The sequence below is a fragment of the Numenius arquata genome, chromosome 11, assembly GCF_964106895.1.
Source record: "Numenius arquata chromosome 11, bNumArq3.hap1.1, whole genome shotgun sequence".
NCBI classification, from domain to species: Eukaryota; Metazoa; Chordata; class Aves; order Charadriiformes; family Scolopacidae; genus Numenius; species Numenius arquata.
In genome coordinates, this window is record NC_133586.1 from 95,199 (window position 1) to 120,740 (window position 25,542).

The 25,542-nt window shown below is 44.8% G+C and overlaps 2 protein-coding genes across 4 annotated transcripts in view; one reads left to right on the forward strand and one right to left on the reverse strand.

Moving 5' to 3' along the window:
- The first annotated feature begins 579 nt into the window (after positions 1–579).
- TUBGCP4 (tubulin gamma complex component 4) lies at positions 580–13,266 on the forward strand. 2 transcript variants are annotated; one of them, XM_074155903.1, is made up of 18 exons: positions 580–675; positions 751–882; positions 1,266–1,388; positions 1,892–1,945; positions 2,394–2,450; positions 3,047–3,126; positions 4,221–4,422; positions 5,434–5,599; positions 6,773–6,897; positions 7,611–7,661; positions 8,041–8,146; positions 8,481–8,588; positions 8,824–8,962; positions 9,417–9,594; positions 10,528–10,662; positions 11,439–11,555; positions 12,009–12,148; positions 12,439–13,266. In XM_074155903.1, the coding sequence occupies exons 1-18, from the start codon at positions 598–600 to the stop codon at positions 12,449–12,451; spliced, it is 2,004 nt and encodes a 667-aa protein (XP_074012004.1). In that variant the 5' UTR covers positions 580–597; the 3' UTR covers positions 12,452–13,266. The 2 variants fall into 2 exon arrangements, with proteins under 2 accessions (XP_074012004.1, XP_074012003.1); XM_074155902.1 differs by lacking the exon at positions 12,439–13,266 and having other exon boundaries at positions 598–675; positions 8,806–8,962; positions 12,009–12,152.
- Positions 13,267–14,494: 1,228 nt separating this feature from the next.
- TP53BP1 (tumor protein p53 binding protein 1) overlaps positions 14,495–25,542 on the reverse strand; it is a 28,719-nt gene continuing 17,671 nt past the window's right edge. The window contains exons 11-23 of one of the 2 annotated variants that reach the window (XM_074155542.1): positions 24,572–25,073; positions 23,453–23,605; positions 21,339–21,631; positions 20,827–21,006; positions 20,168–20,580; positions 19,854–20,045; positions 19,161–19,364; positions 18,991–19,032; positions 18,374–18,586; positions 17,688–17,782; positions 16,487–16,686; positions 15,469–15,614; positions 14,495–14,835 (exon numbers count right to left, since the gene is read on the reverse strand). In XM_074155542.1, the coding sequence (XP_074011643.1) occupies positions 14,648–14,835; positions 15,469–15,614; positions 16,487–16,686; positions 17,688–17,782; positions 18,374–18,586; positions 18,991–19,032; positions 19,161–19,364; positions 19,854–20,045; positions 20,168–20,580; positions 20,827–21,006; positions 21,339–21,631; positions 23,453–23,605; positions 24,572–25,073 (2,821 nt within the window). In that variant the 3' untranslated portion in view covers positions 14,495–14,647. The remainder of the gene's footprint in view (positions 14,836–15,468; positions 15,615–16,486; positions 16,687–17,687; positions 17,783–18,373; positions 18,587–18,990; positions 19,033–19,160; positions 19,365–19,853; positions 20,046–20,167; positions 20,581–20,826; positions 21,007–21,338; positions 21,632–23,452; positions 23,606–24,571; positions 25,074–25,542) is intronic. The other variant, XM_074155541.1, reaches the window with a different exon arrangement.

The following is a 25,542-nucleotide window of genomic DNA, read 5'->3' on the forward strand; positions in this document are numbered from 1 at the left end:
ATGAATGAAATACACATTTTAAATGGACATGTTATATGATACCATTTATTCTAAAGGAAGAAGAGTAAAAAACCACGTAAAGAAAAACACTGCCAAAACAGGAAAAAGAAAATGAAAAGAAGATTGCTAAAAATCAGTTTATTAGATAAAGTCACGATTTTCAAAGTGGGCAGTTTTGGTTTAAAGGCTACCTGGGCTAGGAGAGAAAGCAAGGGAAAGCAATACGTAGGTGGAGAAAGGTAAAACTGGCACTGATGCAACACTGACAAACCATACGAGGAACCGGCAAAGAAATTCGGTAAGGAACAACGAAACCAAGAATCAATCTAACAGGCTGCGGGTTTTCTGCTGTCCTGGAAGGGCCCTTCCGGACCGCCACCGGCCTCACTCAACCCATCTCCTGCAGCGGGCGGCCGAGGCGCCCCTCACAGCACGGCCCGCTCCGCTCGGCCGCTCCCGGTGACTCTTCTAACAGCCCGCGCACGGCCCCGTCGCTCTCCGGCCCCGCCGCTCCCCCAGGCCCCGCCACCGCCCGGACCCGCCCTTCCCGGCGGCCCTTGCGCGCTCCCAGCAGCCCGCGCGGCGGCGCGCGGCAGGATGATCCACGAGCTGCTGCTGGCGCTGAGCGGGTACCCGGGGGCGGCCTTCACATGGAGCAAGCGCGGCGGCCTGCAGGTACGGTATGGCGCGGTGTGGTACGGCCCGGTACGGCCCCGCTCCGCCCCGCCCTCACCGCTCTCCCCCCGCCAGGTCTCTCAGGAGCTGCCGTTCCTGCACCCCAGCGAGACCAGCGTCCTGAACCGGCTCTGCCGCCTCGGCACCGACTACATCCGCTTTACCGAGTTCGTGGAGCAGTACACGGGGCATGTCCAGCAGCAGCAGGTGGGGCCCCGCCGTTCCCCGAAAACCCTGCGCCGGGGGAGGCGCCTGTAACGAGCGTCGGTCGGTGTGGACCGGCCGGGCCCGTGAGCTGTGCGGGGCCTCCCGGTGTGTGGAGAGCCCAGAGCCGTGTGTCAGTGCGGAGCAGTGCCGACTGGAGTTGCCAGTGGTTCCCAGCACTCGCGTATGCCCGCAGGGGAGCTAAATATAACTCTGCTCCAGTAACTCTCCTTGTGGCAAACTTCTGGGTTTTCTTCTGGGCACTTTCTTGTGGGCCAAGGTGCATTTCAGCATGTTTGGGCCACTGGTGTAACGCTGCACAGAAAGTCCGTTACTCTTCAGACCTGCACCATGGAGCTGATGTAGATTTTATTGTTTGGTTTCAGGACCATCACCCATCTCAGCAAAACCAGAGTGGATTACATGGCATTTATTTGCGAGCCTTCTGCACGGGTCTTGATTCAGTGCTGCAGCCATATCGACAGGCACTACTTGACCTAGAACAAGAGGTAAAGGAGAGAGACTTGGAACACGAGGCTGTCAGGCTGCTGACAGATTGTGGAAAGTTGTCGTTTCTGCAATTAATATGCTAAGTAGTAGTAGGTAGACAAGGTAGTTTCCTTTTCACATCAGGGATGTCTTCCAAATTATTCCTGCGAGGTGCCATTGTAAATGACTCTTCATTCTAATACGTATTAAGTCCCCTCTACCTTCATTTCATCAAGTGCCCCCTCTGCTTCAGAGCCCAGTGCTGTCTCGGACTACTGTCACTTCTGTGTTCAGTTGTAAAGGTTTTAATAAATCTCTGCTAGATGAGCCGCTGTCATATCTTGGGAACTGTCACCGTCCAGTGGTTGTTACAGCCTAAAATGGGATACAGCCCCCCTAAAATATAGGGGGAGAGGGGAGGAAAGCTGTTAGAACTAAAGGTTTGGAATATTGAGCCAAATGTGCTTTTTTACTTATCCATACCTTGTTTTAATTTTCATTAATTGCTTTGTTGCTCTTACAGTTTCTGGCTGACCCGCATCTTTCCATCTCACATGTTAATTATTCCTTGGACCAGGTATGTCATGTTAATAAACAGGTAGGGCTCTTCGGTTACTCTTATCGCTCCTTGAGTCTAATGAGAAAGTGGGTAGGATAAATAAGGGTTAGTCTGTCACGTCACACCATTTCTTTTTAACGCCTCTACACTTGTAGTCCCTTAATCATGCTCTGAGGATTGCATGCACTTTGACACAAAACTTGGGTGCTCTACCTTGACCCTCGCATATTCCTCACTGCCTGTGTGTAGCCCCAACTGCAGCTGGAACACAGTAACTTCATGCATCTTGGCCCAGTGGAGGGAGGACAATCTTCCTAGAGATTTGCATGTTATGTTTCTAATTTGTGGGCAAAGCCAGATGATAGTTTAATTAAATTACTGTAGTCAGCTGCTGTCCACATGTACTTAAGTGTAGTTTTGCTATAGCATAGCAACCAAATTCAATGTTTTGCTCCTTGTTCTGCAGTTTCAGTTACTCTTCCCCTCTGTGATGGTCGTGGTGGAACAGATCAGGACTCAGAAGGTACAGTAAAATTATAGCTAGTTTCTCTTAACAAGTTTCCTCTTTAGCTGATAAAGTTCTTTCTGCCCCTATCCCAGACCTTTAATACTAGGCAGGAATGTGATTTCAGTAATGGGTGCCCTCTTCCTAGTACTGCTGTAAGTATTGAATAACTATTTTGCAAATCCATTTACACTGGATTTGACTTTTTCATTATTGGTATGATCTTTGATGACTTGCATTTTATAATCACAATACATACATTTCATAGTATGAGATGGTGGTGGTTGGAATTTCTTCTTTTCTGAGTCTGTTTTCTCCCACTGTCACCTGAAAAAAAAAAAAAAAAAAAAAAAAAGGCAGAAGCTAATGTTTACTGAATCCAGAGATGCTTACTTATTGTTAAGGGAAATTTTTGAGAGAAGCTTGGGTGTAGAGCCACACATAGAACGTCTCTTTCTTCACTGCGTGGAGTAGGTTACATCCTTCTTTCTGTAAGACTTGCGCAGCTTGTTAAGGCATTTTCTTGTTAGCTGAAAGCGTAATGTTTAAATGGCTGAAAAGTTCAGTACAGATCCCAGTACCAGACCCAGACTAAATATATTTTCTTTCTGCAGATTCATGGATGTCAGATACTGGAGACAGTCCACAAACACAGCTGTGGGGGGTTGCCTCCTGTTCGCAGTGCTCTTGAAAAGTACGTAGATACAGTAAAGCTATTATTTCACTCTTCTGTAGTAACTGGAGTTAGTGTCAAAGTGTTTATCTTAGTTGTGTAAATAGTACATGCAAAACAGGCTCGCGTGATAGAAAAGTAGGAGTAGCATGCAGGGAAAACCCCATTATTTATCTAAAGGAGGGTTATGGCAGGAATTAAGGCTCTCTCCATACTTTGGACTTAAGGCTGAGGAAAGTGCAGACCCTATGTTTTTCCTTCTTCCAAGGTCTACCTGAACTGTTTTGCATATGGTTGAACTGTTACCGTTTTTTGATCCTTCAAAAGGATAAATGTGACCAAGTGAGTGTTGCCAGGTTCATATGTCACTGGGGAGAAAGTCACAGAATCACAGAATTGTAGGGGTTGGAAGGGACCTTTGGAGATCATCTAGTCCAACCAGAGCAGGTCCACCCAGAGCAGGCCGGACAGGAACGCGTCCCGGTGGGGTGTGAATGTCTCCAGAGAAGGAGACTCCACACCCTCTCTGGGCAGCCTCTTCCAGGGCTCTGCTACCCGCACAGGAAAGAAGTTTTTCTGCATGTTCAGACAGAACTTCCTGTGTTCCAGTTCGTAGCTGTTGCCCCTTGTCCTGTCCCCAGGCACCACTGAGAAGGGCCTGACCCCATCCTCTTGACACCTGTCCTTTAGATACTGTTAAGCATTTATGAGGTGCCCTCTCAGTCTGCTCTTCTCCAGGCTAAACAGCCCCAAGTCTCTCAGCCTTTCCTCATAAGAGAGGTGCTCCGTTCCCTTGATCATCTTCATAGCCCTTTAAGTCAGACCACTTAAAAGATAAATTTTGTTCATGCTGATACGGTAATTGAGTAGAAAGAGCAGGACTGTGGAGCCACTGCAAACTTACTTCTGTATACTAGCAGATCTCTTAGTTTAGTTTTGCAAGTGATCGGTCCAGCTTTCTCTGTTTAAAAAAAAAAAAAAAAGTAAAATTCCACATTAGCTGTTTAGCACTTGCTATATTGCCTGATTTACTAACAGGACGTTCCAGAATCATGTACGATGAGGTTTTGGTTACTGCGTGCAAAGGCCTCACTGTCTGTTTGTCTTGACCTAAGGATTCTGGCTGTGTGTCACGGAGTCATGTATAAGCAGCTCTCTGCCTGGATGCTGCATGGATTGCTGCTAGACCAACATGAAGAGTTCTTTATCAAACAGGGCCCCTCTTCTGGGAATGTCCCTAGCCAACCCGAAGAAGATGACGATGACTTAGGAATTGGGGGGCTTACAGGAAAACAGCTACGAGAACTGCAGGACCTGGTAAGACTGCAAGTCGTAGCCTGGCATCTTTTGGTCCTTAGGGAACTAAAGAAGAAATAGATTGTCTTCTGCTTCGGTGCAAGCTATGCTAGACTGGACACATGCTGAGACCAGGCAGGATGGCAAATCACCAGAACGTTGTAATGGGTTGCAGCTAGGCATAAAGCACAGCTGGATTAGCCCAGGGCAGAAAGCCCTATGGGTGGAATCTGTGTAGATGCTGATGTCAAGTAACTGGAATGGCTGTACTCATCCTGCTCCTGAGTGACTTTTCTGATTCCGTAGGGTCAGCACTGTGATCTGCTCAACTGAAGCATTGGTGGTGTGTGAGTGATGGCAAGGGAAGGGGTGTGGGGAGCTCGGGTGTTGATTTGCACCCTTTCTGTGGGCAGCTGGGTCAGGTAGCTTTCTTGCACAATGGTTTATTGTGTAAATGTTGCCTAACATTTAACTGACATTACTGGGGAAAAATGTGCTATGTGAGAGTCAAGAGGCTGCTAAGAACATGCCCAGGGTGCTCAGTTAAGCAAGGGAGCAACCTGCCAGTGCACTGGTGAAATGCAGTAGCTCCTCATGCAGATGGCGTGCCGTTCAAGTGCCCTCGTGCAAAGAGCTTCCTCAACGGAGGAACCTTCCGCACTTTGTGCGTCTGATTAGCGTCTGCATCAGGGACCACTGAGGAGCAACTGCAGCTGTGTAAATTCACACTCTACTGTGAGAAAACATTTCATAGACAGCCATGGTGTTGGAACACACAGAAGATTCAGCCCCGAAACACTCTGCATTGCATACTAATTAAGTGCCCTGTACAGACCACACACAGGCAAAAACAAGGCAAAACTTTAAAAGGCAGTTAGTGAAAAATCTATTATTTCACTATATCGGGTATGGGAAGAATGTGAAAATTGGTGAGTCTTCTATGTCCATGGGGAAAAATGTAGACATTAAGAAGGTGACACCAAGAGAGCTCAATTAACTACCTTGATTTCTTTTCCCCGTGGTCTATGGCAGCGTTTGATTGAGGAGGAGAACATGTTAGCTCCATCTCTGAAACAGTTTTCTCTGCGAGTAGAAATGCTGCCTTCGTACATTCCTGTGCGGGTTGCTGAGAAAATCCTCTTTGTGGGAGAATCTGTACAGATGTTTGAGAATCAAAACGTTAACCTGACCAGAAAAGGTAAGGAACATCTTTCTTGCAGCCTTTGCTCAGTTACGAGTGACTGACAAGTATCTTCCATAACTGCTGTATTAACGAGTTCCTCAGCAGTCACTGACTATTGGCTGATACTCTTCAGAACATGGGGATGGTTGTGCCAGGACAGAGCAGTGGTCCTGGTGTTCTGCTTCTGATTGATTCCGAGGCAGCAGTACAAGAACAGGATGAGTAAATAATAACACTTTCCAAACATAGTCTCCAAATTTCCAGCAACAGGTCACCCTGTGATTGGCTTTGAATAAATAAAGCAATTGCAAAGGTTGTGTTTTCATTTCAGTTCGCATCTCTGTCCCTGCAGGGTGCAGACAGACACAGGGGCACGTCTTGCTCTGAGTGGGTATGTTGCCAAATGGTGTCATAGGATCAGAATGTATCCACAAAGATAAGAGATGCGTTGCAAGGTGGTCCCAGAGGTCGCTGTGGAAGACAAATGATCAAGATGGAGCCTTTAAGACAGCAAGAAAGAGACAATTCCAGCTGATGGTTCTCTTTGAGAGTCTGATAAGTTTATATTGGAGATGGTTTTGGAAATACATTCCAACACCAACTGGAGAGGACTGCTGGGGAGGCTCTTATCTTGAGCATGTTCATGCAAAAGTACTCAAATGGCTTGAGCAACAGTGTAGAGAACAAAGGACCAATTAAATTGGACTGTTTTCTTGCCTTAAGAGAGATGAAAAGAAATTGGTCTTCTAGCTTAGTTGGTTAGAAAATAAATAAATAAAGTTCAAGCAGTAGGCTAGATTTGGAAGGGGGATAGATGGAGAGCCAAACCAACTGACTGATATGGCAAAAAAGTTGTGGGTTCAAAAGATCTAGCTCAGTCCTAGGAAAAGGAAAAACACCACAGGCTGTTGGTGGCAATCATTTACATAGAAAATATTTTGGGTTTTTACTGATACTACAGCACTCCCATGTCGAGTGTCTATACCGTAACTGCACTTGCAATAGTAATCTTGTACTTTGTGCAAGTAATACTTGTACTTTGAGGCCTCCTCAACTTCACATTCCTCGCGTGACGTGAGATGGTGCTCCTAGACAGCCTTTCTGCCCCCCTGTGCTGGGGAGGGGTTGGCACTTCTCCAAATGGTGTTTCTTTTTATAGCCCAAAACACTTTTCCAATTGCTTCACAGGTTCCATCCTAAAAAACCAGGAGGACACTTTTGCAGCTGAGCTGCATCGACTCAAGCAGCAACCGCTCTTTAGTTTGGTGGACTTTGAGTCGGTGGTCGACTGGATACGGAGCACCGTTGCCGAGGTGAGGATCCTGGGAGGGGTGACTACGACACAGGCTGGGAGGCTCTTTGGTTTTGTGAACGACTGGGAGAAGAAGGGGGCTCTTTACAATCAGTGATTGAACAAGCATGTGAACACTGCAGGTAGCTTTCCTGTTCTTACGGGGCTCGGAGTGTCGTGTTACCCCAACTTCTCATGACGAAAGGACATTAACAAATACTATTAATTTTCTTGGGGGAAAGAAGGGAATTCTTTTTTTGTTTTGTTTTGTTTTTTTTTTTTTTTTTTTTTTTTACTTTACTTACAACAACTTCAGAACTTTTCGTCATGCTGTCAGCATAATGGATGGTGTCTCTGGACAGATTCTTTGCTTTGGCAATTTAAAATCTTTTTTTAATTTGGGGCAGGGGAGAGACCTGAGAAGATGGAGAGGTTGGAGAAGTGAGAACAAAGCTAGAGTGGGACTGATTTCTGAGAATTTGCTTAGTCTTTGTCGTGGGTCTTCATGTTTCTTGGGAACAGTTTCTGGTATACATCAAGAATATTCTAACCAGTAGCGTGGGCTACCTACACGCAGGAATCTTAGTGTGTTCTCTTGTGCTTTATATAGCATTTTATATAGGTGCTTTTTTTGTATACATAACAAGTATACTTTAAAACAGCTGCTGTTCTCACTGAGTGGGTTTAGATAAATCTGAGAGGAGGTTTCTTTTGGTTTTTTTGTTTCCTCACTAGCATCTTTGGAAACTCATGGTGGAGGAATCAGATTTACTAGGACAACTGAAGGTAAGGTAACTGCCAGCTTAATCTCTTTCTCTCTCTCTTCTCTTTCCCATTAAATACTTCACTGTACTAGGTTCTGCACTTTCTTCTTTTAGGTAAAGCTGTTTTCATTTTCCAGGTCTCGAGAGTGAGCACTGAGTGATAGAACTTGGTCAGAGACAGAGTTAGAGGGGTATGTGTTTGTGGTTTTGTGGTTTGCATCTTGAAGCAAAGGCAGCATAGACTTTTTGGGCACTGTATGAAATTCATAGCTCTGCAGCAGTGTTTTGAAGTGGCAGAGGTTGTCCCAAGTGATCATAAAAATGGATGCTATCAGCTAGGATGCTTAAAATTTCTGCTCAGTTTTTTATATGCTTATATATAAAGAAATTTATCCCCACAGATTATAAAAGACTTTTACCTTTTGGGAAGAGGTGAGCTGTTTCAGGCCTTCATTGACACTGCGCAGCACATGTTAAAAACACCACCTACAGCTGTAACTGAACATGGTGAGTGTTAATTATTCACTTACCAAACTGTCCTCGCTGTGGTATAGCAGGAAAATGGTTAGCCACGTCCCATCCAGAAGAGCTCTATCTTATCCTCCAGATGTTGTCGTTAGTTTTGAAAGAATGGCACTTGTGAATTAGAACATCTCACAGAGTGGGCGAAAATAACATCTCAGAAACTTTCAGATGGGAGGTTTCTCTCCATATTTGAAACTGGAATTAAATGAAAGTATTGTGTCAGGGTTGTCTTTTATGGCCGAGCATAAATAATTAATGGTTGCAAAACTAGCCCCAGATGCATCAACTTGTGGTGGTATCTGTGCTCTCTTGTCAGATGTCAACGTTGCATTTCAGCAGTCTGCTCATAAGGTACTGTTGGATGATGACAACCTTCTTCCTCTGCTTCACTTAACCATTGAGTATCATGGAAAGGAGCATAAAGGTATCTACTTGCATTTTTAGTAGTGAGTTAAGAGGGGAGATGCTGACCTTGTGTTCAAGTCCTATTACAGACCCTTCTCTGAAGTTAAAGAAATACTAACTTTGTTCCCTTTGCAGCCCTATGTGATGGCCTAGCCTGCTTTGGCTCTTCTTACTCTGTTCTTTCCCCTTTTCTTCCTTGCCTTGGTTGTCATGGCTGAGAAGATGACTTAATTCAGCACCTCATTTGTTTTCAGATACTGCTCAGACTCGTGAAGGGCCTTCCCGGGAGTTATCTCCACGTGAAGCCCCCGCGTCTGGATGGGCAGCTCTGGGCCTTTCTTACAAAGTTCAATGGCCGCTGCACATTCTCTTTACTCCCGCTGTTCTGGAGAAGTAAGTATTAGGTGTTGTCTTTGTATATTCATTTATAGATTCCCTGATCTCAGGCACTTACTAAGGTGTTGGGTTTTTTTCCCTCTCAGTGGAGAGAAAGGTAGAGCTGTAGTACTTAACCTCGCTTCTTGAACCTTAAAACTACTCTTTCCACTTACCCATATGGAGGGTACTTGTGGGTACTTGTTGTAATGACAGTAAGACCTGCAAGGTGCTGACAGATCTGCACTATTTTACCAACAGTGCTACTTTGACAAAAGATGATCAGCTCTTCCCTCCTTATGGTGAAATAAACTTAAGTGTTTTTTAGGTCAGTAACCAATACAAGCAGAAATCTATTACTCTGGGACGGGCCACCTCCTGCTTCTGTTTCCAGTCAGGCATTGTTACGTTTCCAATACCTGCACCCAAGGAAGATCTTCATCTTAAACAATTTTGTATTTTTTGACTGTAGGTACAATGTTGTGTTCAAATACCTGCTGAGTGTGCGACGAGTCCAGGCTGAGCTCCAGCACTGCTGGGCCCTCCAGATGCAACGCAAACACCTGAAATCTAACAGAACTGATGCCATCAAGTGGCGTCTGAGGGATCACATGGCTTTCCTTGTGGACAATCTTCAGTATTATCTACAGGTCAGGATTATAGAGAAAGTTAAATCGTATCAGTTAATGAGGAACTAGCAGAAATTCATGGGGGGAGTATTGAAGTCCTGTCTTTCGGGGCTCAGACTCTTTGTACGTTAAGGAAATCAGGATTTCCTTTGGAACAAGTCTGGAACTTTTCCCGAGTTCTTAGACTTACTACTACAATTATAAAGTTTTTTGACTTGTGAATCAGTGAGTGTTACTGGAAACACAGGAGTTTTGCCTCTCCAGTGCTACTAAGCATTTGCGAGAAGCCACAGTGGCCTCTGAAGTAGTATCATTAAGATACCATTCTGGCTTCTCTTGCCCCTTTAAGTGACAAGTCATTGTTTTCAGGGGAGGGGGGTGTGTGTTTGGTTTTGGTTGGTTGGTTGGTTTTTTTTTGGTTTTTATAAGAATTGAGAGAAGCCATAATAATTTGAAGTAAAAGAGACTTGTCAAATACAAACACTAGTTACTAGTAACGTGATTTTGTGAGAATTACGTATCATTTTGTTAATAGCCACAACAGCTGAATTGAGGGCCTGGCTTTCTGAATTCTCCAGAGTTATCTGGCTGAGCTTTCATACTGCAGCCTCTGCCCTGAGATTCCACATAGTACCTCCCATTATAAAATTCAGAGATTACTACAATCACATACCTTTGTTTACATGCCAGCTATACACCTTTTCAATAGTTAATCTCAAGGAAAGTGACCGTTTCCCTTTCTGCTTAAATAGCACTTACGCATCAGAAATTGTTTTTCTTCCCCTCTTGTTACGTACCGCTGTTGTATATAATTTCCTGTTCAGGAAGGCGATCCTCAGCCTCTAAGGTAAGAGTAGCATTAAGGAAATTAAGTTTCTTACACAAAACTTTTGGCTGGTGTGAGGCACTCCCATTCCTTAATATACTAATGAGATTTCTTTACATATCCGTCAGGTGGATGTACTGGAATCTCAGTTCTCACAGCTTCTGCAGCAGATAAATGCCACACGAGATTTTGAGAGTATACGACTGGCTCACGACCATTTCTTAAGTAACCTGTTGGCTCAGTCTTTCATCCTCCTGAAACCTGTAAGTATGTCTTGCTTGCACGTTTTTCTACAAATTCTCCAACTGCCCTAAGAAACACACCTTTTTGAACACATACAACAAACAATCTCTTTTAAAACAGAGCAGTGACAACTCTGCAGAGCACCGACTACAATTCTAGGAATAAAGCAGGTATAAACTAGAACAGATAATTGAATTAAGATCACTTAATTTACAGTAGGTGAGTGTGAATGCTGCATTCCTAGCAATTTTAAATCAAGATTATTCCAGTGTTCAGTTAACCTTATTAACGTAAATTTCATTGCTATGTTTTTCTCACAGGCAATTTTATTAAAGAAGTACTAATTAGTGTAGTGCTGGGAACCGTATTCCTGAAGGGACTCATTCTGAAATGCATTAGATTAGGAAAAATTCCCTTATTATCCTCATACTTCAGAGGGTAAAAATAGTATCCTTCCCTCTCAGTCCCGAAGCTGCAGAGATGCCCTGGCTGGGGAGGAAGCCAATGTTCAACTCCTGCACCTGCGTGGATGGCGAACGCCACTTGCTGCTTCCCCAGTGATGTCTGCAGAAGGTTGGGGGTGGGTGGAAAGATCCAGTGTAACATTTAAGTCCTTTTTGTGTAGAAAACCTCACAAAAATGCTACAGGTGCTTTAATATCTTCCTTACTGATTGAAAAACAGAGTATCAGCAACATTTTGATTATGAAGGCTGCAACTTTTCAGGTACTAAGAGCAGCTTTCTCTCAGTTTGAACTTTGTTTAAACTACTGTCTTGTACTTTTTATCCCATGCAGGTTTTCCACTGCTTAAATGAAATTCTGGATCTTTGTCACAGCTTTTGTTCTCTGGTCAGTCAGAATCTGGGCCCATTGGATGAACGGGGAGCTGCACAACTCAGTATTTTGGTGAAGGTGAATCTATGTTTATATGGACCTATTTTGCCCTGAAAACATTTGCCTGGGTAGCCAACTTGGCTTTAACAGCTGTAGAACAAGAGTGAGTTTAAGCTGAGACCTTCTGTAAGAGTGCTTGCAATGATCTTAATTTATCAGCTGTTCCTGTGTCAAAAATTCTATGTGCACAGAGCAGAGGAGTGGGCAGATAGGGTAATTTCTGCGTATTGGAATAGAAAGGAGGTGGGTATCAGCTTGTGCCTCTACCCCTCCTTTGGGATACCCGACACCTAATAGTTCTTGCAGCTGATGACTTACCTTACTCTGGACTACAAGCATCACCTCTATTGCAGTGATTCTTTTCTTCAGGCTGTCAAAGGATTGTTTAGGCAGGAACAGAGATGAAAGGCTTGCTTGCTTCCTTGCTTTCTCTCCTGAGAGCGCCCACAACTGACTTCTTCTAATTCGTAGGGGTTCAGTCGTCAGTCATCGCTTCTCTTCAAGATCCTCTCTAGTGTTCGCAACCATCAGATAAACTCTGACTTAGCTCAACTGCTGCTACGCTTGGATTATAACAAGTACTACACCCAGGCTGGAGGAACCCTGGGCAGGTAGGAAAATCTTCAGGGTTGTTTGTCCTGAGTTACTGGAAGTACAGAATGATCTAAATGATCACAAGTCATTTTTATTGATTGTGTAAGCTGCAATAATTAGAAGCAAACAGAAATGTAACAAACCAGCACGAATTGATTTTGTGTTTCTGCATGCTTCCTGCCCTTCCAGTTTGTTCTGGCATGAAGCTGAACTGGCTGCTAGCTCATACTGCCCGAAAAATGCTGATGGGGGTCAATACAGAGAGTTCCTTTCAACATGTAGTTAATATTGTACCCTTCTCTTGCAGTTTTGGGGTTTAAGCACCAAGACCTTTTCTTCAGGCTGTGACCAACAGCACCTCAAGCAGTGGAGACTGGTGCTCTGGAGAGTTTGCACTGAACTGAATCTCCCGTTGGAGGTGGCTCCTGTCTGGTGAACCAGTTTCAGAAGGAACGGGCAGGAAGCGCTGCATATGTGAGGCTGCCCATTGATTACAGAAAGCCACTCCATTTTTTCTGAACTCGTAAAAACATGGTTTCTGCAGCCCTGCCTATACTGATAAATGCTTCCAGGGAGGCAGTCTGTGCCTCTGCGGAAAGCGAGAAAGCAACAAGAATTGTGATGTCCTGACACCTCAGCTGGACTCAAGTCCTTGCCGTGTTGGAGGGGGCTGTTGTTCCTGACTAGGAATGAAGCGCTGGCTGTATTCGCAAGTTCCCCCTGTGCAGTAAACTGGTTACAGCACACAATGTCTGCTAATCAAATACCTTCACGTAAATGAAACAGCTCAACAGTAGTTTGAGGTAAAGGGGGAGGGAAGAAGGACTAGATTTTAAGAATCTCTTCTCATACAGTGCACCGTTCTAGCATATCTGTGTAGGTAAAGGAGCTACTAGTGCGTCACATGCTTTCTCTATAGCACACAAAATATATTAAGTTTTAAAATTATGCACATGAAGTAGGAGCTTTGCCAGCAGAAGGAGATGTGTACTTTGACTATGGCAGAAAAGTGGGCTGGAACTAAAACTAAGGAGAATAGGATGCCAGCTCTTAAGTGTACTGTTTTCATTCAAGACTACTTAGAATGCTACTAGTGACTGTTCTACTGCACCAAAATAAAACCATCTTGTCGTGCAATTATGTGGAATATCGTCAATGTCTGCACCCAAGTGCAAAGGCACAAAGTGGCACAGCATCTTTCAGTGCAAAGCAGTAGTGGCAGGAACTTGCGTGTTACTGAGATTTCCCAAGCTCTCTGGCTGTAAGTCCATTTGGAGGAGTGGCAGAAGAGCGCCCTCCAGTCTGTCACTGGGGTGTAGAGTCAGGTTTCCTAGTTTGAACACAAAGGCTGCCAGGAAACCTGCCTTCTCACGGGGTTGGTTTTCTCACAGTGCCTGAAGCTGCAGCTCCCAAGAAAGTTATGTGTCATTGGAGGAAAAAGTCCTCTCTGCTCAGGCAGGAAGCAGCAAGGTTAAGGCCTGGCACTGACAACGTGCTACAGCTGTGCGTGCCTGATACAAAGTTAAAAATCGTATGGCTATGAAAAAAAGCTAGAAAACTGGAGAAAGGGTGTTGAAGTTTGGATATGGTATTTAGAGACCAACAGTCAGAAGGTGACTGAGCTAGAAAATGACTGGAGAAAACATACGCATCAAGAAAAACTTGCTTTTGAAGCAGGGGACTAAAGACTGGGTACAGAGTACTCTGCACCTCTGGCCTGTAATGGTGCTGGAGCGAAGAGCTGTCGAACTTAGCTCTTCCCTTTATGCCAGCTGACAGCTCAGATAAAGTCCCCAGCTGGAAATGCAGCAGCTCAGAAGCAGATATTTACCCCCTTACCATTTAAACAAAGATACACGGCACTTACATACTCTGCATCTCAGTCTCCCAGCAGGTTAGTTGTCCTACGTCCCCATGTCTCTCTACTTAGGTAGCGCCCGTCTGCACCGAGGAAGGTTAATACCTATATAGTCACAACAGGAAAAAGAGAGGTAGCCAAAACAATGGCATTTTGTCCTAGAAATTCTTACCAGTCATCTCAGCAACATCTTGATGAAATTAATGGAAAATAACAGCAGCAAGCTGGAGGGGTACACAACCTGCTATTCTTCCAACAAACCGTAGCGCCGCTGCTGCCGCCCTGAACTCGGTCACAGGGTATTCACTTCTGTAAATACAGGCTGCCAGCTGAGAACACCTTTCCCTTCCTTTATGATTGACTTTGTGTTGAAGTCAGCTTTTACTGAAAGTAGAATATTAGTGCTCTTCAGCTCAGAGAAATATAACCATTTCTTTTTTCTCTGCTCTCTTTCTCTGGAGGCATGGCCCACAAATAAGTTTAGATAAATGAGGAGTCCCAGCAGCTACCACAAGAGATTGAACATTTATTTCATCATAAAAGTCCAGCAGATAAAACTATATACAGTAATTCATGCACACTGTCCAGCACACAAACATTTAAAACCTGATTAAAACACACTCTGCACAACAGTGGGACAGCAGGGCAAAGTTTCAGTTTAGTGGGGGACGTAGTCATGTTTATATTTTGGATGCTTGTTGTAGCCTACTCTCTCCCCAGCAATAAGGCTCTGGATCACCCACTCTTGCGAGACAACGGGCAGCCGTAAAGCTTCTGCACACTTCAAGACACCAGCTGGGCAGGAAAAATCAGTCACCACCACGTCATAAACACCCAAAGCAATATCTGCACAGAAGGAAAGACAGGCATCTGTCAGGTGACAAAAAGAAACAGGATCCTCTCTGCAGCAGCAGATCAGTGTGTTTCACCACTATGAATCCCTTCTACATCCTCTCATTACTAGCCAGTGAATTCTCTCTGTAAAACTGAAGACATGCTCTACAGCAACACTGCACCCTGCAGGTAAAAGATTCCCTCTAGCCCAGATCGAAATTAGCAGAAAACCAGTAGCCAACATTATAGGCAGGACTAGAGAACTGAGTCTTGACCTCATGCCGTGAGTATTATGGCCTACGTCCCATATAGAGAGGGAAAGACAGCTGAGTTCAGAAGGACAAGGAACCAAACTTTAGCGTCCTACAGAAGGTCCAGGAGCAACTCTTGCCTATTTCCCCCTTTCAACATAAGCTGGAAGCTGATGGCTCGTGTCCTGAATTGCTGCAGTATCTCCTTCTCTGGAAGGCAAGTCTTCTAGATGTTTGAGATTATGTTCAAGCAGAGAGCTAGTGTCTGCACTTTGCCTTCCTTGATGCTTGTAGACTACCTTGTAAGCCATCCTACATGGTTTTAAACCATACTAGAGACCGCAGTGGCATGGGATTCTCAACTACTAAGCCTGAGAAAGTGGCCAGTCAGTACCTTTGTTGTGAGCATTTGAGTAATGCTGTTTAACAGATGCTGCTCCCCCCGTCATGAGGATTTCAGACCACAGATCCAGGAAGTTCTGCTGCTGGTCTGACACCAAGAGAACCTTCAGGTTACGGAATGGGTTTTCTCGTGGCTGCCTGTAGAATAAAGAATAGAGAAATGCAGATTGCTAAGAATATCCAGTAGTCCGAGACTTTATTTGAAGACCATTATAAGTACTTCCTCTAGTCACCTAGTTGGCTCCCATATTGTTTTTTTGAATATCTTGCATACAATGATCTGCTCCCTTGCCGCTCCTCCTAAAATACTTGGAACAATTATCCTCTGTTTATAGATAGTAAAACAGAGCTAGACAACATTGGTAGGGGCTGTGTGCAGCAGCCTAAATCCAAAATTAGATTAAGCTCCTCCTTAATCCTGAACCACCTTTTCTGTGCATATCCAAAATGCCTCTGCTTTAGCCAGGCTGAGCAGGCAGGCTTCACCCTCCCGCCCAAAAGCCCACAGAGCTTTACCAACTGCTTTTGTCTGCCCTCATCTTGCCTGAGGAGTCCGACCCAAAAACTGCTCTCTCTCAGAACAGGCCTCCTGGATTACATTCCATGGGAGATGCAGAAGCCAGCTTCAAAACATACTCCAGGAAAAGGAAATTGCAGTAGTATTGCCCTTCTTCATCTATTTCTGAGCAATTAGAAAAGGCAGCAAAGTGTGTGGGAAGCCTTGCCTGAGTTCAGTCTGCCTCATGAGGAAACTGACATCTTCCTTATTTCCCATGAGACTGTCTTTTTTGTGTATATGTATATATTTTTATGTATATAGTACCTTGGCATTAGAGGTCACTGTAAATCAAGGAAAGAGATGGAAGTGCTGTTCCTGTATGGAAGGGAAAGCATGGGGAGCAGTACTAGGGACACCTTCAGTACTTGTAGTATTCAAGAGCTTTCCGAGCATAACAATTCTCTCTGAATCCTCAGTCTGTGGACTCAGATCATGGTTATTTGGCACTTACCACTCTAGCAGTTTTTGCTCCTGGAGGCTATAACCAGCTGGCAAAAGGTAATTCCGATAATTTTGAAGCTGGTTAGCATGACAGCTGTCATGGACCCAGATATGAGACACACAAGGGATCCCTCTGGCAAGGCACAGCAAGTATTTCCGAGTTCGACAATGCTGGTCCGCAATTAAAAGACACTGATATGCTGCATTACACTTCAAGGGAGACAAAAAGACACGTAAACAGGAGACAATGCTTGCAAAAGAACCCAGAAGTTATCCTACTGCTAAACACTTTAAAAAAGAAAACAGCTGAAACCCTGATTTTCACAGCCATATTATGTTAAAGGTGAATTACATAAACAGATTCTGAAACCAAGAGTACCTATAATAATCACCTATTCCAAGCTATGCAGTTCACAGGCAAAAACCCTTAATAGTTTTTGTATCGTAACTGTCTCTTCCAGTTCGGACAAAGGAGAAGATTCATCTTATAGTCTGAGGCTCGGTAAGTCACTAGAGAAGACTCTGCATCCTCAGGCAAGATGCTCCAAGAACAATTTACACTCTCTATTTAAAATCTAAATTGAAGCAAAAGTGACATTAAATGAAATTAGTTGTCCAAGTAGATGTGGTAAGTGAAGAGTGAAGGGCTCTAGTGTTCCGAGGCGCCGAGCTGTGGTGAGACCACATCTGGAGTTCTGCAGTCACTGCCGGGCTCCGCAGCACAACACAAACACAGGCCCAGCCCAGAGCCACTGAGAAATCTTGGCATCGGGCATCTGACATACAAGAGGAGGCTGAGAGTGCTGAGCTTGTTTCAGCTCAAGAAGAGGAGGCCTGGGTGGTCTTAGCAATGCATATTCATGACTGATAGGAGGGTGCACAAAAGATGGAGCCGGACTATTCTCAGTGTTACCCACTAAAAGGACAAGAAGCAACAGGTACAAATTGAAATACAGGAAATTCCATTAATTTTTGTTGGTTTTGTTTTTTTATTAAACAGGCAGTGGTCAAACATGGGATTGAGTTGCCCAGAGAGATTGTGGAGTTTCCCTCCTTGAGGATACTCAAAACCCAACTGGACAAGGACCTAAGCAATCTGTTCTATTTGATCGTGCTTTCAGCAGGGGGAGTAGACAAGGGGAGCTATAGAAATTCCTTCCAAATTCAACTATTCTGTGACTATCGTTCTAGATTAGTAAGCAAGCCCTTACCTGGGTTTCATTGAAATCTTCCAGGATATAGCCAGCTCCTGCTCGCAGCTGCTGTGCTATATAATGTTTGTTATATGGAGTCATCTCTAAAAATTCTATGGTAGAAACAGAAAGTTCAATTTTTGGCTATAATCCATACACTCCTCAGTCTAGAAAGCCCTCACCCATTCCAGTAAGCCTTTCTCCCAGGATTATCTAGAGAAGACCACTGGAAGAGTCAAAACAAAAAAAAAGGCAGCACAAAGGGAAGCGCAGCTCTGGCCAAGCAAGCACCTTGTTGCTTTTTTCATGCTGCAGTTCATTGCATGAAACATGACCCTGGCAAAGGCAAAACTGGAGCAACCCATTCATGCTTTCAAGTCCTACGTTTCCCAGCATTATCCCTTATCTCTCAAAACCCTTCTTCTCATATTATGCTATTCTGATACAGCTGATCTCACTAATTTTCACACGTTCTGCAACTTGCTGAACAGCCCTATGATCATCATTGCAGTTTGCCACATTTCAGGCTGTAAATTCTCTAAAACAAAGACTGAGTCTTAGTCAGTCTGTTTTTTTCTGCAAAGGATTAAAAAGCAAGTGGTTAAAACAAGCATTCACATAAATGCCTGATGAGACAGCATCCAGCATCCTTCCTAAACCCACAGCATTCCACTTGGAAATGCAACGGGTAAGATTTGCCTCACCTTCTTCCTCCTCACTGCTCCCTGTGGGACCATCTGATGGCTTCTGGTTATTGGCCAATTTGTCACTGGGTGTTGCCATGGTGAGGAGAAAGGCATAGCCCAAAAAGAGGGTCTTATTGTGGGGCAAGGGTCCACGATGGTCCTCCTGGACTGGGGGATCCACAGCATCTACATCCTCACAGGTGCTGACAAACTCTCCAGCTCTCACAGCCCCTGCAGAGAGACAGGAGCACTGTAAGTCTCAAAAGTTCAGCAAGAAGGCCCTAGATAAGATCTGGGATGTCTTTTAAATTCAGTTACTTTACTTGGGGAGACAGGGAGGCAGGACTGGGTTAGGATTACATTAGGATAGGCAGGGATTTTTACGCTTCTGGTTGCAAACAATCTTCAAATCAAAACCTGAATGACTAATGAGACAATGTTTGCCAGTCTATCAACATCCTGAAACAACACTTCTTGCTATGAAGGGTCCCTTTAACAGCTATGTATTTCAGGACTGACTGAAAAGATCAGAAAAGATACGAGTGAGAGGCACATCACAACATTAAGGTCAGAACATTTCTAAAAGACAGAACCGAAAAGATGGCAGGTAAGTACTCAGACTATGCTAAAAATACCTCTGGCTGCTGAATGCATCCCGGGAGAATCAGTCTCAAATCCTGTAGAGCAAACAAGCAATTTCAGCTACTTTTTCCTTATGGGAAGTGGAAAGATCAGTTATAGAAATACCAGGGAGGAAAAAACCCCAGCTGAACTGAAGTTTAAGAGCAGAAAATAAGGTTCTCACCAGGCTTTATCATTGCTGACTTGCGGCCACGTTTAGCTGGGGATCTCTCATCTTCAGAAGCAACGAGCTTCCTTTTCCCAGACAGCGTGCCTGGGGGGGCGCGTGGACTCTCCTGCCCTTTACGAGTGGGAGTTGTGCTGCTGCTGGAAGTGCTCGGAGAACCAAGGTTACTACGTCGCTTCCGCTTCCCCTCCACAAGATTATCTGTATGCAGTATATACAGTATGCAGACGTTAATATCACTGGCTGTCACCTAACTTCACGAGCTTTCACCCTACCTATATGTGCAGAGGTGGCTAAACTCCATTGTACCTAAAAGGTACACACTACCACCTTCCGACAGAGAGGAGCAAGAAAAAAAAAAAAAAAAAAAAAAGATCTCTCGCTTGTGTATCTTCTCAAGCCCTGCATCCTGCCTGTCTGTTTTCCCCCCTGGTACTGCTGAAGAGTTTGTATCACAGCAGCCACCCAAGTGTAAACAAGTACAGCAACCATCACAGGCCACTCTCCACAGACCAATCCATACCACTAAGTCTCTGAGCAAGACACAAAACGAGAAAAGTATCTCAAAGATCCCAATATGAAGTACCAAAAGCATTGCTGAATACCCAGATAGATTTAAACATTGGTAATTCAGGTCAGGAACTAGACACATCTCAAAGCCACAAGACGCAGAAGAGGACGTCCCCTTACCGAGACTGATGTCAGCTGCTTTCATCAGGGGGGTGACAGGTTCGTAGGGACCTAGCCCAAACTGCTCCCGGAGCTTATTTCCTTGTTCCAGAGACAAGATAACCGCCATTCGTTTGTACCACTTCCTCTGGCCTTCCTTTTCAATGCAATAGTATAGCTCTCCAGACTCCTTCCGGTGTCCCTTCACCACACCTGACAAGACAGCAATTAACACCCGTTATCGAACGATACCCGGGCATCCCGAACAAGCACCATCTCCCACTGCATTCAGCGACTCAGAAAACCCAAGGATGGAGCTCAAGCACTGCTCTCACCTGCACTAAAGTACTCATCCTCTGAGAGTGCGGTCACCTCAGTCTCCAGCGGGATAGGATCACAGAGTAAAATATCTTTGCCCAGCACATCACATTCATATCCATCATCAAAGAGCAGCTTGTACTTTCCTGCCCCAACATCTTGGGTAATCATCCCAGAATAGAAGTATCCATTTGAGGACCACTTTGCTACAACCCTGAGGCCCACAAAGCTGCTCCCAGAGGTCGAGTCTGCACAGTCCGAAGGACCAGTCACTACTTGTAGTGGGATTTCTGGAGAGTCACTTCGCCGTAAGGCACAGAAGCCAGAAGTGTCAGATTTCTCCCCCCCATCTGGCAGGCGAACTGAGCGAGTACATGATTTCTCCTCAGGTGATGCTGTAGTTGAGAGATCCTCCACACCAGCTGGATCTCTGTAGAAAAGAAAAAAGCAGTGCCAGAAGGTAAAAGGAGAAAAGCACTCCCAGGAGGATCAGGAAAAACAGTTACTAAACAAAGAATACCTGGACAAGATGCTTGCAGCTGCTGCTACATGCTATCACCAAAAACTAGCTCCTGAAACACTCAGTACTGCTTTTTCTCTGTCACATTAAGACAGCAGCTCCCCATTCTCTTCCTTGGCAATAAATTAAAATTACAGTCTCCATTTTCCAGGGTACCTTGTTCCTGTTGTTCGAGATGGTGGGCGGCCTCTTCTTCCTCGCCCACGAGGTGTCACCGGTGCTCTCCCACCCTGGCGAGTGCCAGGCAGAGAGTCCTCCTCCTCCTCACAGGGCAGTGCTCCTCCGGTCTGGCTGCCTCTGAGCGGAGATGCCGGCTGACCAGCTCCTTTCCTAGGGCTAGGGAATTTATGAGTTAGCGGTTCTGAAAACGGAAGCCAGATCATTAGGATCTCCCCATTTTCTCTGTGCTCTCACAACTGGTCAAGAAGTTCGCCTCATCGCTGCTAAACTGGCGAGAGCTCAGGCAAAGCAATGCCTCACGTGGAAACAAACTACTCCTTTAGGAAGAACAGATGTGAAAGCAAGACTATCTCCTTATGTCTGTTCACCGAGCCACACCCTTCCCAGAAAGTTCCTACATTAGGGTCTACCCTGCTTCACACTCCACCCAAGCCAGCTGTTCACTTCCACCAAATATCTGTTAACCCTTCCCAGGGCTCTGCACATACCTTAATTTTCCTAAGACGCCTCTGCCACTGGGTAAAGCAAACTCTCCCATGTCAGTCCCACACACTCTCCCTTTGGCAGCTCCAGTTCCCCGCCCCGAGGTGCTGCTGCTGCTGTGCATGGCAGAGTGGCCACTGCTTGCCCCGCTGGACATGCGGTGGAGGCTTGAGGCCTTGGATGAGAAGGAGCTGACATCAGCGAGGTCCCCCGAGGCCAGTGATGACCCTGCTGCAGTTCTAGAGGAGGATATGTCAGTCTCACACTCCTGGCACTCCACTACAGGCTCCTCAGTTTCCTTAAGAGGGAAAAAAAAAGGTTTGCCAAAGGTGATGCACTCGCTAGATGGGAACTCCACAATCACTAGGCAAAAGCACAGACAAGCTGACGCCACATTCGTGAAACTGAAGGTAGCCATGTGGATTTGAGTCTGGATGATCAATGGCAGGCAGGCCTGGAGCTGCTAAGAAATCACTCAACAGGACAGAGCCTGGTTGGTATCAAATTAGGCTGGCTTTGAGTAACTCCCACCTTTCGAGAGTGTGAGAGTGCAACAAATACATGAGACACCAGCAGCCTTTGGTTACTAATAATCCAAGATTATTGGATTATTACTGTTTCAGACAGCTGGTCATTTGGAGCCCTTAAAGTTTCCTGGATATAAAAATATGTACCTGGAAGATAATGGTATCAAATCTTGGTAGATAAATTGGAAATGGTTTATGATTGTGGTTACACAACCTATGTAAGCACATTTCAGGAAACTTAATACTCTATTTTAATGTTACAATAAGCAATTTCATATGTATTATCAGGTGTGAAAGTATAAGCTTTGCACTGAACTAATTTATCCTTTTGTGTCATTTTACTCATTGGAACAACACAGCACAAGGCTCTTATGTTACTTACCTTTATAGCAGAGTAGCAGTAACACGTTATTGCTAGCAGGCTGATACGATTACCATGCACATCAAATCAGCATTTGTTAGCTATCTTTTGAGATTCCCTACAGATTTTTTGATTAATGAATGGACATACACCAACACAAGTGTACTAACAATAGGCTTGTTTATTTTCTAAGTTGCTTTTTGTAGGTCCCTTATAGAACCTGGTCCACAGGACTCATAATAAGTGTGGTTGAAAATGACACTGAGCTGCAAAACAGGCTAAACTATCTTACAGAGTTCAATTTTACAGTCAGAAGTGATTTTTGCCTACTAACAGAATTTCTGCCCCTTCTGAAATCTCTCTATTCTGACAAAACGCCAAGAATTTTAAAACAGTTGGATGCACACAGTAAAGTCTTTTGTTCAGGTCTTTGGGAAGAAAAAAAAGTCGATGTGTCTTCAGAATACAGTAACAGGGATGAGATACACCAGCAATAAATACACAGCTTTTGCCACTGTCGTGGTCTAGCCTCAGCTGGCAACTACGCACTATGCAGCCGCTCGCCCACTGCCTCCGGGTGGGATGGGGGAGAGGATGGGAAGAGCAGAAGTGAGAAAACTCGTGGGCTGAGATAAAGACAGTTTAACAGGCAAAGCAAACCAAGGAATTCATTCCCTGCTCCCCATCGCAGGCGGGTGTTCAGCCATCCCCAGGACAGCTGGGCTCCATCACGTGTGACAGTGACTTGGGAAGACAAACACCATCACTCTGAATGTCCCCCCCTTCCTGCTGCTTCCCCAGCTTTATATACTGAGCATGGGACACCCCTCTGATCGGCTGCGGTCAGCTGTCCTGGCTGTGTCCCCCCCTAACCCCTGGGCTTTGCACCCCCAGCCCTCGCTGGAGAGGGGCGAGGGGCAGAAAAGGCCTTGGTGCTGTGTGAACTCTGCTCAGCAGTATCAGAAACATCCCTGTTTTCAGCACCGTTTTCAGCACAAATCCAAAGCACAGCCCCACACCAGCTACTGGGAAGAAGATCAACTCTATCCCAGCCAAAACCAGCACAGACACGTGCTAAACGCTCTACATGTTTGCACATGAAGGCAAGTTTGTCATCACAGCACGCCAGCTTGTCCACTCGTTTTCTGCAGCCACAACACATTCTTATTTCAATTAATTTTACTTTTTAGCCAATGTGTCATTACATTTAGCCCTGAAAACAGGAACTTACCTCAACTACCTTTCGTTCCACCTCTGCACCATTTATGTAGTAAGTGTCTGTTATAACACGTGTAACGACAGTGCGCACTTCTCGAATCGTGCGCATGTGGCGATGCTGAACTCGGCCTTTCGGTGGGTGAAGAAGGTTAAACTCCTCCTCTCCCTGTATTAAACAGGACAAATTAAAAACAAAACAGACCACAACAAAAAGCAAATAATTTCTGGGTAGAACTATCCCTGCAGAACAGTTTCTTCATACGATATTCAAGTACTGGGGTAGGGAACCTTTCAGCATCTTGCTACAAATTAGATGCAAGAACGTAAGAGACCCTAAACAAGGGAGAACTGAAGGTGTTTTGCTGATGGGTAGAGGAAGGGAAATCAGAGCAGTCCAAGGAGGAAACAGCAAACTTGCTCAGCACACGGCTTCTGATACTCTTTCACTCGGTGGACACTCAGACATATCACACCGATGTTGCACCACATATTTATGGCCCTGTTATTCTCACATTTCCCAAAGGATGCACCATTCTCAAGTTTAGAAAAAATAATTTTTCTTAGTCTTTGTGTTTACAAGAAAACATACAAGCTGTAACTGCAAAGCAATAATTTTTCTTAAGTCTGCAATACTTTCTGAAATACTAATTCAAAGTTATTCATCGTGTTAGAACATTTCTCTGGAGGAGCTCCCCCCTCGTGTGTTTATCCACTGACATTGGACAGAGTGGCAGAACAAGCAGCCAGACGCTGGCTGGTGCAAAACAGAAGGCGTTTAACCCTTAATTCAAAATTTATGCAACTCCCATCTCCATCCAACAAAAAGTGAGTATTTTTTTACAGTGTTAACTACATCTGGACACACGCACAAAAAACCCACAAACAAAAATTTGTAGTGTTTTTCCAGAAAATAAATATGGAGACATTTAATTCCCAAACTTATGCTGCCCACTGAGTATTGCTGCTTCGTCAGCTGTGGAGAGCTGATACAGGAAAGCTTGTGACATTAACACTTTAGAGTGGTCTTTTGGCTTTTTTCAACAGAGATCCTACTGTTAGTGAATTTACTGTCTGTGGGAATGCTTCACTGTTCTAAAGCAGTAAAATTAAATACAGGCAGCCTTCATCCCACCTGACTGTGTAGAGAGTCCGTGTCCTCTCCAGATGCATTCACAAACTTTTCCCCACTCTCCTCAGTTTGGACATTCGCATCTTGTCGCCCAGGTCTTTGCCCAGACATGCTGCTTCCCACTTCCACCTGCCTATAGATTTCTTCTGACGTTTGTGTTGCTGTTGTCACAGTTGTTGGGGTAAAAAGACAGTCTTCCGTAGTTTGAATCCCTTTATTTTTGGTGTTTTCCCACCTCTCTTGGCTTTCATCAACTTTAACAGCCTTACTTGGTTTCTTCTGCATTCTTCTCCCTTCTTCTGTCTGAGTGCTCACTATACCAGTCCCCAGAGGCTCCCCATCCTTTGCACCAGAAGACTGTTGATGGCCGTCCTGCTGCATCCTCTCAGGAATTAGGACCTGTGCACCACTGTCACCTGCCTGGTGTTGCTGGTACTGCCAACCACTGGGATTTTTATGTAATTCAGTATCTTCTTGTGTGTGAGGAAAACTGAACAGATTCCCCCTGCAAACCAGTTATATACAGATCAAAATTACTAATTAAAAAAGCAAGACAACCAATATGCCGTCACTCAAGTGAAAGCACTACAAAAAACCACCCTGGTAGTCTTTCAATTGCTTCTTTAGATTGCACAGAACTCACTGAGTTTTGAATTATAAAATAGCTTTTCAACACCTCTCAAGTGGTTCACATGGTAGCAAGAAGAATGGCTGACCCCTGTAGAGAACGAGGTGCTTTTCCAAACACTAATAAAGCAACCTGTACTCCACACATCAGGCACCGACTGTGCAACCTCCTGCTGGAAGTTGGGCCATCCTGAAGGTGCTACAGGCTGCTTCAGCACTTCATTGGCTTGAAACTGGGCATCACAGCTAGCAAGAGGAGGCAGAAGCATGAACATAAATGCTGTCTAACGTTTTCATTAGAATTTGTCTGCCCTATTAAAAGTGTTATCAGTGTATATGGTACCCTA